We start from the raw sequence: 14,175 nt of genomic DNA on the forward strand, positions 1-14,175 counted from the left end.
ATACGTGTTGCCTGCGAAGGCGAGGGCAATTAAAGCGCTATAGTGCAAATCACTATTCTACAAGTAAGAGGCGGAAAAGGGAAGGAGGCGACTCGATAAAAAAGAGCAAGAACACGACATCCATTGTATGACGATCCAAGTAAAATATAACATTGAACCAGGATTGGATTCAAAATTCAAAACCGTATCCTCGATTCCATGCCCTAGCCTCTGCTTGCATTATGGGTAATTAACCTTGTGGTTAAACGCATAAAAGTTTAGAGGTTTTTTTTGGTGGTAATAAAACCTTTTAGATTATAGCACAGTCACAGCGATAACTAGACGAGATGTCGCCAAATCTAAACGCAAATTAAAAAACTGTGTCAACAAAGAAGTTCTTGTAATTACTGCACGCGCAATGTCACTCTGTAATATATAAATGAGCGACTTCGACCGGCGTGTTGATTGATATAATTTTGTGGTGTAAAATGTGTATGAATACTTCCTCAATTACACGATCCGTTTAACACAAACGGGCACAGTAATTTCATGGTTCCATTTACAACAATTATTTGTCCGTATTATGAAATAGTCATTGCCATCAGTAATGAAACATAATGTTAATTATTTTGTGTGCATATATAGCCGATATTTTTTAGCTGTGATGTGAGCTTAGTTTTCGATCGGTATCAGTAAAAAATCGCCATGCTCGATACTGCAGGCCATAACTGCGTGTAACGTGAAAGGGAGTGAGAGAGCTGACTTACAGATGGTGCAAATGCGATTTTTAAAAATCAAGCTACAGGCCTTTCAAAAAAAGTTAATATGCTGCTGTAGCCGGATTTTAGCAAAGTGGGGATGGCTGTGAAAGAGAAAAGAAAACTTCCTGGCTTAGAGATTTATTCATCAATAAAAAAGAAAATGCATTTACAGCAGTTAAAACTAGACAAGTGAAAGAGTAGACTGCAAAACAGTCCGTATTTTTGCGTATTCAAGTACGCACGAGTAGTCAAGCAAAAGGTTTGGAACGAGGCTGAAAACAGAGAGCAAGACTGGGGAGAGACGCTAAAAATAAAATAAAATAAAATATTTTTTTTCTCTCGCCTCACAAGCCCTACGGGCGTGTGAGGCTCGCGCGCCTCGCGCGCGTAAAACTCTCACGCCACGCTTTACCGATTTCTTTACTGATTTTGAGAAAAAACGGACTGTTTTGCAGTCTAGTGAAATACCATTTTTCAATAGAGGTTATGCGAAAGGGGTACCTTTTCTGACAAAAATTTTATACATAAAAGGGGTTGGACCTCCGGGAGGGGCCTCCCCTTATTAAACTTCGTTGAGTGCTGCCCAGGGATTTTGCCTATATGACAAATGTCAACAAAAATTATTGTTTAGCACGCATATCGAGCCCGGGGGGATACTCCCCTATAAGAGTAACGGGGGTGCTTGTCGTTCCTTTTAGGGGTTCAAATTTGTGGATTGGTACCGCTTAGGGCGCTAAAACCTAAATTGACTGATTAGGATAGAGATTTATTACAATACTTTCAAAAAGTCCTTGAGAAGGAAGCGTTCGAAAGTTATCTTTATTACTATTGAAATTTGCAGTGCCAGTTGTATAATTTGTTGTTGTTGAATTGTTACCTCTTAGGGTTGGAAATGAATTTGGGACACGCCCATAAAACAAGATTCTGGTACCTTTTAGGGGCGTTCTCGAAATTTTTCGACGAGCACCCCCATCACTTTTATAGGGGAGTACTCCCCCGGGATCGAGCTACAAGATTATCTCCAATACGGGGCTAAAACTGAACATGATTAATATGTTGTTTTTCAGAAAAGCCTTTCCCTCCCAAAAAAATGTTTCAATTGTATAATAGGATTATCTTTATTGCGTTTTTGGCCTGAAATACATAACACACTTTCCGCGATCTCTAATCGGCTTAACTACAGAATACAAAGCAAATTTTCTAGGTCAGGCAAAGATCGACACGGGTTTCTACCGTTTTACGGAAAATCGGTCAGATTTTTCAAAACAAATGTGATAAAAAGGCTTTCCAAGATGAAATAAGGCGAATAAATTTGGAGCGTATTTTGCAAGTTTAGAGTTCCATAGCGAGAGCAGCCTGCGTAGCATGGCGGTTTTGGTTGGGCACGCTAGGTAATAAAGGCGGGCGAGGGCAGAGAAGCCGCGAGGAGATTGGGGCGGGAGGAGCAAACTCTCCATTTTTTTCGGTATGTAATTACAGTAATAATACGCCAATTTGCCATGATTCATCCGCGGAGAATGTACTGGCCAATGTCCTGTCTGTCTTATGACTCAGGAACGCAAGAAAGGGGACTTTAAGGAGTTAAAATCCAAACAATTTCCCGGGGGAGTATGCCCCTTGTTCCCCCTACATGTCTGCGCCTTCGCTTAGGAAATGGGTCGGTATTTATCCTAGATGCGCGCCTGTAGGTATATTCGTTGGGGCGGCTTGCATTGGTCGTTTGGTAGTCCCGACTGACGATTCTTCGAGCCACTAAACTATATTATCTTGACTGGACAGCTACCGAGCAACAGAGCCATTAAAATATACGCCTTTCTGGTTCTTTAAGATTCTAACCGCGACTCACGAGCCATCGAGCCACGAAAATATATACCTTGACTTGCTCTTCAAATTTTCTACTTTTACGTTTTTTTATGTCTGCCTTACACTTATATGTCTTATATCTTTCTCATTCTTTAGACAATTGTCAACCTAGACATGGCTAACGAGCCACCGAGCCACTTTTGTTTAATGCACTTATGGTCTAGTGTATTCCGTAGTTGCTAAAATGGCAGTAAATTCCACACAAACAGGATCCACGAATTTGCCCAAAATGACGATCGCTTCCTCCAGTCAGTCAATTTTGATTTCAATTAATATCAATAAACTTTACCCCAGTTATTTTAAAGAGAAAAGTGGTGGGTCTGCTGGGGGTAATATAATTTAAACGGCAGAAATCTGAGTACGAATAAGACGTTTACGATGTTGAGGCGTGGATACACAATAAAAGATCAATGGTTAATATTTTTTAATTCTTTTGTCTATAGCTGATTCAGTGACCTGGAAGTCAAAAATATAGTTTAAGCAAGAGGAACATTCAAGAGAGATGCAATGAATTTACAGCACGCAATACATTTTCCCCGAGTTTTAAGAGTAAAAGCTTTTGAAAGTAGGCAGGGGAGTTCCTGGGCATTTTTTGTTTGTAAGCTTTGGTGGAGCATATTGAGGGGAGATACAATATGGGCGCGATAGCACCCATAAGGAGAGCGCAAGGCGCGACATGCCAGGGGGGTCCGGAGACATGCTCCCCCCGGAAAAATTCTGAAGATTCAAGTACTCTGAGATGTAATCTAGTGCAATCTGGGTGCTTAAAGTTTCAAATGCTAGGATTCTATATTCCAAATTGAACAAGAAATAATGAAATATTTAACAAAATGCAGCCAGTTGTGGTTGTGATCAACAACGGCAACAGCATAACGAGCTGATTAGCTTGACACATTAGTTGTAAACATATCTGAAATCTTGGTGGAGCTCAAAGAAATTCGAAAGCTAGACGTCTGTTCTTTTTGGCGCAAAATTCGCGAATCACGGCTTCTACATCAATGGGTATATATGCCTCTGTAAGCATGCATCAGGGCAAGCGCTGCGAGTCGCTCTGTTTTCATCGTGGAACGTAAGTGCGTCTTCACTCTGCGCATCGTGCTAAAAGATCGTTCGGGGATAGCAGTTGACACTGGCATTGTCACGAGGATGGTAATAATTGTGAACACGTTGAGATAAAGGTCCGGATTAGCGTGCTGAAGTGTCTCTGTGAGATGTGTCTCTGGTTTTTTATCAGTTGAATGAGACCACTTTGTTTGCCACCTTAAAATTTCATTGTCCAAAACTCTCTTCTTTGAAAGATGGGTTGCAGGTCTCATAAAGCTTATCTTGTACTCCGCTGTTGAAAGCATTCAGCTTTGCTGGAACAAGATATTGCCTTCTCAAACTCATTAATAATTCATTAAGAAAATACAAAGGAAATTAATGTTTAATGAGTGTTTGGAAATCGGATGAAACACTGCTTAGTATTTGCATCCTTAATTTCTCCTTCAAAAATGATTTTGTTTGAGAAGAAATATCAAACATTCGACACAGTGTTTCATCACCAGATGAAACACCTCGAAGTTCGTCAAAAATACTCCGCTGCGCTCGGTGTTTCATCTGGTGATGAAACACTGCATCTCATGTTTGATATATTACCTAAGAAACTATTCTCTTGTAACAGAAGCCTGTCATTTAGTTCTTGTACAAGGTGATCGACCAAAGGAAAATACATGGCTCTTTGCCAGTACATCTCTTTTCAAAAAATATATATCACAGCGTCCGAATCACTTGTAAGCCTGTGCTTATTTGCTTAAAGGCAGGTACGCCCCTGGCCTGGCAGGTGTTATAAATAATTACAAACAACATAATTGCAAGCAGGTAAGGCTTGCAAGTCGCTGAAGAAGGGATTAAACTCTGCGCAGATGAACAAAGGACCTGTAAGGTTTCTCGTACTTTGAGCAGTGCAAAGCTAAGTGAAAGAAAGGTGAAGGAACGGGAAAATTGGGGACAAAAAAAAACATAAAATAAGCAATAAAGGGCAATAGAATAGAACATGGCTTGAGCAAACTGCTTGAAGCCTCGACTAGCCAATAGTGCCGCTTTCTGTCAAACTCATGGTTCTTGTGATACGTGATGATATATGTTTTTATAAAGCTGCTGCTATAATTGTTGTTGTTTCTCTTCATGAAATTAAAATGTATCAAAATTTAATATCTTGACACGATGAGCGCCATTTGCAGCTAATTAAGTTAAACTGGTGGACATATTCATAGGCCATTAAAGGACAAAAAGATAAACAGGTAGCTTTGAATCGTATCAGCATTCCTTTTAAAACATGGCGCAGAAAGATATGATGAATTTTTCAGCATTAGGTAAAATATTTACAATTGTTTTGCTACAAAATGTTTGCAACTTTAGAGCAACAGTTGGCGTGAGCACATACAGGAACAATGGCAGCACATATTTCTGTCCATCGTTTGGCAAAATTACACTGCGTTGGCATGAATTCCACCCATTTACTCACTACAATTCATCAAGCAAGGCTCTTGAAGGGAATCTTGTACATTACATGAGAAAAGCGCTTAATATCTGCTGTCCAAATTTGGAGATCATTTATGAAAAAGTAGATATCAACAGTTCTTGTGAGATGGAGATCCTGATCCGCCAAACAGCACCCGACGAACCAAGAGTATATTTTCCGATTTTTGCCAACCGAGGAGATGGTGAACAGTTTGAAAGACGATTTCTCGGACTGTTTGATTCTCCAGGCCCCGCAGTTTTGAAAGTCAACCATGGAATCACTTCGTCGTCAAATGAAATTCTCTACTTTCTGAAGGACGTGTGGACAATAGTAGTGATCAGTTTTTTACACGCTGTGTTGGCTGGAATGATTATCTGGTACCTGGTATGTACGTCAAGACACTCCTTTAACCCTTATTAATAAAAACCTTTTAGGGGAGAGTGGGAAAATACGAAAACTCCAATAACATGACATCAGATGTTTTAGGTGTATAAACTGAGGTCCATTGCCTAAGTATACTAGGCGTGGCTCAGGCTGAATTTCAGTTGAGACCACAGGCATGGTAATCCAAAACTATCCGCTAAAGCAGTGGAATTTGAATGTGAGTAATTACGATATGGAAGACAATTTATGTTTGAGTGAACAATAGGATATTTTATGTACTATGCCATGTGTGGCTGAATGGATCAGCACTTAGATGTCTCTTCTGTTTCTGAAATGACGCACGATTTAAAATATTTAACGCTAAAACAACAAACTTATTATTTAGTTACAATATCATTCAACTAAACTGAACCGCAGTTAGCAGATGGTTAGTCTATCACCGGATTTTGAAAAAAGGAAAAGGCATTCATATTAGTGAAAACTGAAAAACTACGAATAATCTAAAGAGAAACAAAACTGGAAAAATTGGATAATATATTCAGATCTGTTAAATTTTAATTTCATACAGTGTTTAACAACCCTGTGGTTTTTAAATGCTAAGAAACGTACTGAAAAAATAATAACTATCAAAGGCAATCACAAATGGTTTGCTTTAGAGAAAAGCTCATTTTAATCTGACACGGGTAATAACTGACTAATTTAGAGCAATTAGAAGGCAAACTTGAGATTTCTATCTTCTAATAATTGACCAATTAAGTCTTCTAATTGTTTTGGTAAAATGCTACAACTATTTAGCATGTTTTAGAACATTCTCGGGGGATTTTAATCAATTATTTATTGGTTTTCACCAGCCTTTTCCTACCGACTCTCCATTGTTGGTAAATAGTAGTGTATCATCAGAATGTGGGATTTGCGATAAGATACTGCTAGAATGATAGAAAATGGAAGAAGATTGGTGAAAAACGTCTTGTGTTAAAACCTGTTGCACATTTCATGTTCCAGGATCACGAGTCCAATCCACGGCAGTTTCCATCTGGATCGTTATATGGAATGGGGAACGGGATTTGGTGGGCTTTTGTTACCATGACAACTGTTGGGTAAGTTTCTATGGCTACCAGTTTACATATGTATATATTACTTGAAAAGGTCCAGTAAAATGAGTGTCGCTTTTCGATCCTACTCATTTGCATGGATTAATAAACACTGGGCTACAAAAAGACAAAAGTTCACACTAATTATCACTACCTTCATATTAAATGTAGTCTATACTTCTCTTGTACTGTTTCGAATCTGGTCTTAGGCCTTCGGGGAAGAAGCGAGGAAGCATTTCCCGAACATCAGTAGTATAGTGGGGACCAAGCCTTTTGTCTATATTTCATGAATAAAATGCGCTGTAATCTCATTGAGATAAGGTCATGTGCTATTTTAGGTGTTTTAACCTGTTGAATAGGTTTTCTATTTATTTTAAGGTCATGGAATATCTTGCTTACTGATTGGTAGACTAAAAAAAGTATTCATCGGTTGAGTTATGTTGTGGAAGGAATAAGCGCTAACTCGTCTATGACTTCACTAAATCGTAACGTAATTATGTTAATTCATTTTACTTCCACTTTAATTGTCCAAACAAATTGTTACAGTTACGGTTTGGTGGTTCTTAGGCGCAAAAATCGAGTATATTAAAGTGGATGAAGGCAAACTAGCTTTATCTTACACTAAAAGCCAGTTTTTACTTACCTCTCTCCCCTTTCTTCTCCTCCACAATTCAATAGACTTCTTTAGCTTGTACGTTTTGTTTTCCCGATGCAGGTCATGTCCCCAGGGGTTGCCAACGAGCAGCCTGGAGAAGACGCTAGGCTGCGAGTTAGGCATCAGCCTAATAAAGCCGTGCGCGAAAGTTCCAAGGCAGAATACATCTCGAATCGATGTAACATAAGGTAGTGTAGGTAGTGTAAGGTAACGTTTATGACGTAATGCAGAACAGAGAATGCATCATTTTCGAGCGAACACGTGATACAGAACAGAGAATCCACGAGCCGTGTGCGTGTTTATGAGTTTCGTGCTCATCCAGTCTTCAACCAATCACGCTTATAGTTGTCGCATTTGCCCCCCGAAGTTTTTTATCGTCTGCTGCGAAGAAAAAGTAATAACGCCTCAAAATTTATTGTGTTTTGGAAGCAAAACAGTTCGGAAGGCTTCATGGGCGCACCATAAATGTTTTCCTAAAAAACAGTCTTCATAAGCTTTACAAAGAGACCAAATCTTTTTGTTGAATATTCGCGGACTTTAATATGATTTCTCGAGGATTCTAAGTTCGCTTATAAGACCACTAAATTTTACGCAAAATGCCATGTGCGCAACTTCAGACAAAAACGCGAACTTCAATATCTCAAAAAATATGCTATGTTATGTCGGGATTTCAAATTCTTTATGCAGTAGAACAGTTTAGTTCACTATTTTCAAGGTAATTTTTGCTTATTCAATCGAATTGAGTTTAAACTATTTTTCGTAAATTAAGGTAATTCATGACATTTCTAGACAAATTGAACAGCGCTCGCGTGTAGGTGAAATCTTTGCTCTTTAGCACTTAGTGATGGCGGAAATTAATAATACTCTAGAGAACTGTTCCATTTAATTTTCGTGTTACTCATTCCAGGCACGTGCATATCTACGCAGAATTTATAAGAAGACAAAGGGTAAAGATCCCCCAAGACCTCTGTTGGGAAAACAAAACTTACAAGCTAAATACCACATTTAGGTTGTTTCCTTCCACCACCACCACCACGTTCTTTTCAACTAGTAAATGTTACAGTAAAAGTGAGAGTCCTGAACAAAAACATTTCTTGACGCATTTACTGAAATTGAAGGTACGGTGACAAATCTCCCCACTCTACCCTGGCGCGTGCTTTTGCAGTGCTGTGGATGATAGAAGGAACAGTGCTGACAGCTCTGTTTGCTGCACAACTAACAGCTGATCTAACGGCAGATGAAATCACCAAGGAGCTAAATCTCATCGACAAAAAGGTGTGCGAGAATCTATTGTTACTTTAAATTTTGTTTGTTTGTTTGCTTGTTTGTTTAATAAGAACGCGCTATCAAAAAAGAAAATAGCAACAATTAAACATCAAGGGCTTTTTTGTGTAGGTTGGAGTTCCTCTTGGCATGGAAACATTCCTGGTGAAAGAATTTAACTATGCTGCCCATTTTGAAGGTAAGGGCTTTTTCATTTACGATAATACTTGTTTAAAGGAAAATATATACTTTTCCCCCTACTAAACACTGATATCCATCACCAAAATTTGATTTCAAATGCCTTCGAAGGAAGCAACGAAAAATGTTTCCATCGAGATTAGTCTCCTAAACAGTGATACTGTGAACTTTATCCCAAATTCGCCAATCAGTACAGTCAAACCTCGTTAATACGGACCGCACTAAATGGAACACAGAACGTGGCCGTATTAACTCGGTGTCCGTATAAAGCGGGTCATCTTATTAAAGTAGAAAACCACCTTTTATCAGATAAAAAAATGCCAAAGACATGAAAAAGGGCATTAGAATCGTATCGTCATATTAAACATCTCTAATCTTCACAAAGGCTCTATTCTGCGGAAACAATCAAAAATCGTCCATTTATTCGCTCACCTTTCACAGCATAATTTGTTTGATGCCAAAAATTGACGTCCACAAATCCCTGGGGGGGCGGGTACTGCCATATATGGGCTATAAAGGTATGTGCCGCTGTGAAGGATATGGTTTTCAACCAGTTTACTCTGGGATAGGGTATATAAATCAGAGAGCTTGGGTCTAGAATAGAGTATCATTTTTCAGGAATCTGATCAGTTGGTTGAAGATTTTATCTAGACTAGGGATTGTGGTAGGATAGGGGGGATTTGGGGATTTTACTCTAGTTTTGGGTAGCAAAATTCAGCTGAACTAGCTCTGGTAATAGGTTAAGGGTTCCAGGGTCCCAGCGACACATCCCCACCCCGAAATTCCTAACGTACCCCCCCCCCCCCCCCGGGCTACAAATCATCCTATCCCGTGTGTTGTAGCGCTGGAAACATCGAGATGCTGTCAACAACTGAAGTTTTTTTAACTTCAAAAAGGAAAGGTCTGCTACAGCACACAGTTGATAATGAAGTGTTCGCATTAACGAGGTTGGCGTTCTACGAGAATTTGTTGATTGGGCAAGAAATGAGTGTCCGTTGTCAGCATTAAAATCAAATGGTCTTGTAGTAATATAAAGTTCTTTCAGAAGTAATTGAAAATAATAGTTTGTGCATTTTGTGTTGTATGGGGATTCTAAAATAGGAACGGAACGTGCCGCGATGGAGGGGTATAAGCGCAAGGAGAAAGAAATAGCTTCCTCTCTTCCCTCGTGCACATCGACCGAACCTCCCCCCTCGCTGCCGTTCATTTTTACGCTCTGAATTGCTCATGCGTCTGCTACACAGGCCAGGCTTTTAACTTTGTGTATCTTCCCTTTTTTAAGAACTAGAACATTTCCATGACCTGGAAGAAAACATGGAAACTTACGAATCATTGGAATATCTCATTTTTTTCGATTACGTGGAGGCACAGGAACTTCTCAAGAATGGGCACATGAAAAATATTGTTATAGAGAAAAACATCGCCCATAAGTATTCAGTTGGCATGATCTTGATTGGAAACTTTGTGGCAGATGATGAAAGCTTCTTTACATGTTGGAGACGTGAACTTGTGGATAACAGAGAAATAGAGAGGGTAAAGTGAAACTTAATTAGTCTTTAATTTAGGAACAGCAAACCACCCGCCGAATTAATTTTCAATGTGAATAGTAATCTCTACTATTCTCTGTTAATTTATATATGAACTTCTGTATGGGTATTTCTGAGAAAATAAAAGTAGCGACGACCGCCTTAGATAAAGCGACGATCTTAGAAAGTACTAAGTGAATATCGCATTACCATTTCAGTCAAGTCTAACAACGTTAGTATAGTGCAATAACGGCAAATAAACCTCCCAAAAACGTGCAGCAAGTTCATTGTTGTTGTTTTGCTTACTTTCTCGTTTCTATCGTCGTTGTGGTTGGGCTGAGCTCGCTACCACGTTACCACACAAGGCAATTCTTGATACTAAAATGCGACGAATTCGTCGGAAAAACCGACGATTTGATGGAAAATGTGCAAAGAAATCGACGTCAACTGGTACCCATAGAGAGGCTCATATACTGAAGGGAGCTTTAACGAAGCACTCAGTAACCCCTATTCATTCCTTTCAAAGGGCTATTTCTGTTCAGATAGCGATAAAGTGTATTGTCCTTCCATGTACAGTGAAGCCCAAGCCCCGGTATAACCAAGTGCCACGAGATTTCATTTATATCAGACATAGACATCGACATACTCTATTTAGACACGGTTAAAAACGTCAGTATTTAAAATGATATTCAAAATCTAAACTACTGTTTTACGTTTTTTGCCGTGTGGGTCAACTGAGTCGAAGGCATTGGTAGAGTACCAGGGTTTTTAATATGGGGTTTCCTAAAAGTTCTCATGAGTTTTACCGCCGTCAGTTCATTGTAAATCGCAACTTAAAAAATACGTGATTCCAACTGTTTACTGCCAGCATCGCTGCCTTGCATACAATGTATTTGTTGAAGTTGGATAGCGCTATCCAGGCACCAGATAAATCGCTATCCGATGGATAAGTATTAGGGAAACCAATTGCACTATCCGCTGGATAGAGATTTATCCGGTGGATAGCGTTATTTACCTTTTGAATTACTCGGGCCTGACTGATACTAAAAAATCAATAGTGGAATTCCCTTGACAGCTGCACCGCTCTGAACGGTCAGTTCTGGTTTATGGAAAGCACCCTCAGTTTGAGCCACAAAATTCTGCACTTACATCTTTTGCATGCTTATTTCAGGCCCTTGAGAGGTGTGCAAATAAAGAAAACGCGGAGGAACCTACCAAGGGGCAACTGAGTTTCAGTACCTACGTCGTCATAACCAGCGCTGTGTGTTTAATGTTTTTTCTGACCTTGATTGTTATCAGGGAATACCGAAGGCTCAAAAGGCAGAATAACGTTGTAGCAATAAACAACTCATGAGATATAAAGCTGCTTTGTAAAATAGTACTTGTTATGAAAAATACGCTTTTATTTATTGGACGAAGAGAAAGGTTTTACGTACGAAGGTGGTTCAACTCTCACTGGACTGGATTGGAACACCAACATGGTCGCCTTTTCATTCATGGTTTCAACCTCGTTCCCAGGGTTCTTTCTCTTGCTTCGAGAAAGAGCTCTGGTTGAGGCTGGCAACATGGCTCCCAAAAGCTGGGAACCAAAAATAAGGGCGGGGAAGAAGAGTAATAAATAAATGTCGCAATGACAAAAGTTACTCTGTCGGGGCCGGAGAGCAGTTTGCCGCCTCGTTTATTATGAGCTGATAGTGCGGGTATTTGCAAATGTCAACCCACACCCGGAAAAATAGTATTGCATAATGCAAGAGAGAGAGAGAGAGAGAGCGATGGGAACGAGGTTGGCTTTTTACTTGGTATATCTTGCACCAGCCAATAACTTAACCAAAACTGAAAGTACCATAACAAATAATTTTTAATCTCTAAACTGCCGTCTGGGTGGTGCTTCATGTAAACATGACTTTTGCATTATCTTTTCCTTTTCATGAACTGCACGTGCGGAGTATGCAAATTTACGAAAAGCTGATTTTTCACTTGCATATCAAGATAGATTTCAGCATCCTGTTGGCAGAACGACGAGCAGGTTTTTTTTTTTTCAAGTATCTCTAAGTAAATAACCTGTTTTGCCTTCAAATAATTTTATCGTAACTAACCGAAAGCAACGCTGTTTGCAAGCAACTGAGAAGTTCGATCGCTATTTGTTTGAAGCAAGAATTTTCTCCACACCCCAGATAGTATTCCATCGTCCAGTCGACAAAATTTTTTTTTGAGGACTTACTCCTGCTGCGCAATAGGCAACTTTCGATATATTAAAATTCAGCGTGACAACGAGTCTTAGAGGACACAAACAAAGAAAATGAATAAACCATGATTATTCATGTTTATTCATTTTCTTTGTTTGTGTCCTCTAAGACTCGCTATCATGCTGAATTTTAATATATGGAAAGTAGCTTATTCATTGACACACATTTCCACGTGACCAGCCGGAACCAGGTTTTTTTCTCGAAGCAAGAAAGAGAACCCTGGGAAAGGGGTTGTCATCGTTTTGGAACATCAAGATGGCGGACGTGACGTCATATCAAACGCTTCATTTTTGCCTAGTTTCTACATGGCAGTTTTTAAGACCTCCACAGCCATGCATTCCAATAAAATGTCTGAGATGAATTCGCTTGAATCACGTGACTCTAAACAAAAATGCCGTGGGCCAATTAAGGGCTTTTTTACCTGAGTGACAAAAACGCAACAGTAACTACAGTGACCCCGCTCACACGAGTGAAATTCGAATGCAGGCGAACGAAGGATTGCTTAGCCTGCTTTGGATGGAGTCAAGAAGCTTCATGAAGTACTCATCCAACAAAGTGAGGAGTACCCCATGGCACTAAGGACCTGGGCCTTATAGACAGTTACTCTTTCTTCCCTAGTCAGTTTGTGAGCTACCTCGCGAAGAGCTCCAAGCTTCTGCCCCACTCTCATGCAGCGACGTTAGAAACGTGATTGGTCCAGGTGAGCTTGCAATCAACAGTGACGCCCAAAATTTCCAACTCGTTGTTTTCTGCCAGTTTGGTACTACCAAAGAACAGGTCACATCTTGTTGGATTCCGCTTTCTAGAGATAGTCATGGCCTTGCACTTTGATGGCTGGAATGTCACTTTCCACTTGTCCGCCCAACTGTTCATTCTATCCCCGTCTCTATTTAGGCTTGAAGTTACAGCTTCTCCGTCATCAGAAGATCTTATTTCACAGAAGAGAGTGGAGTCATCGGCATACAAGTACGGTGGATTCTCGGACTCATTGCCTAGGCCATCAATTAAGAAAGAGAACAAAAGTGGGCCAAGTATCGAGCCTTGAGGTACAGAGGCATTGATAGAAAAAATACTGGAAGATTGGTCAGATAAAACTACTTGGATGACCTATTAGAAAAGTAAATTTCAATCCAAGCCAGCAGCTTGCTAGAGATTCCTTTAGTTAATTCCTTCAGTTTGAAGCAAGGGCCATTGTTCCACACTTTATCAAAAGCACCTTTGATGTCAAAAGCTATGAGTCGCTCTTCGTAACCTCTATCAAGAGTGTTTGACCACTGCTGACTAAAGATGGTGACAATATCAGCTGTGCTGTGATGAGGCCTGAAGCCAAAATATCGATCTGAGAGAAGAGGATGCCGCATTACATACTTTTGTAGCTGGCTATTGATAACTAACTCTATAATCATGCTGATGTTACTAAGAAGTGAGATGGGCCGATGCATGGATGGGTTTGATTTAGTCTCTCTTGTGGACAGGTACGACTGAAGCACACTTCCACCGGTTCGGGAAGACTCCGTGGGAGAAGCATAACGCTAAGAGGTCCTGGCTAATTCGGCACTACACTCCTTCAGGACAAGTAGCCTTGTCTGAATTTAATTTTCTTAAAAGCTGTTGTTCAGTAAGTCCTTGTCTTTTAAGACTACAGTATCCAGTGTTTTTGATGGGGTTACTTACACTCTCAAGAGTAGAATCCTCTGCATGTTGCA

The 14,175-nt window shown here is 39.9% G+C and overlaps 1 protein-coding gene across 1 annotated transcript; it reads left to right on the forward strand.

Annotated features, from left to right (window-relative positions):
- Window positions 1–4,920: 4,920 nt before the first annotated feature.
- Window positions 4,921–11,580, forward strand: LOC140926260 (uncharacterized). Its single transcript, XM_073376030.1, has 6 exons — window positions 4,921–5,490; window positions 6,493–6,587; window positions 8,355–8,511; window positions 8,632–8,698; window positions 9,980–10,230; window positions 11,395–11,580. The coding sequence occupies exons 1-6, from the start codon at window positions 4,921–4,923 to the stop codon at window positions 11,575–11,577; spliced, it is 1,323 nt and encodes a 440-aa protein (XP_073232131.1). The 3' UTR covers window positions 11,578–11,580.
- Window positions 11,581–14,175: the final 2,595 nt, after the last annotated feature.

Source organism: Porites lutea, chromosome 2 (genome assembly GCF_958299795.1).
Source record: "Porites lutea chromosome 2, jaPorLute2.1, whole genome shotgun sequence".
NCBI lineage: Eukaryota > Metazoa > Cnidaria > Anthozoa > Scleractinia > Poritidae > Porites > Porites lutea.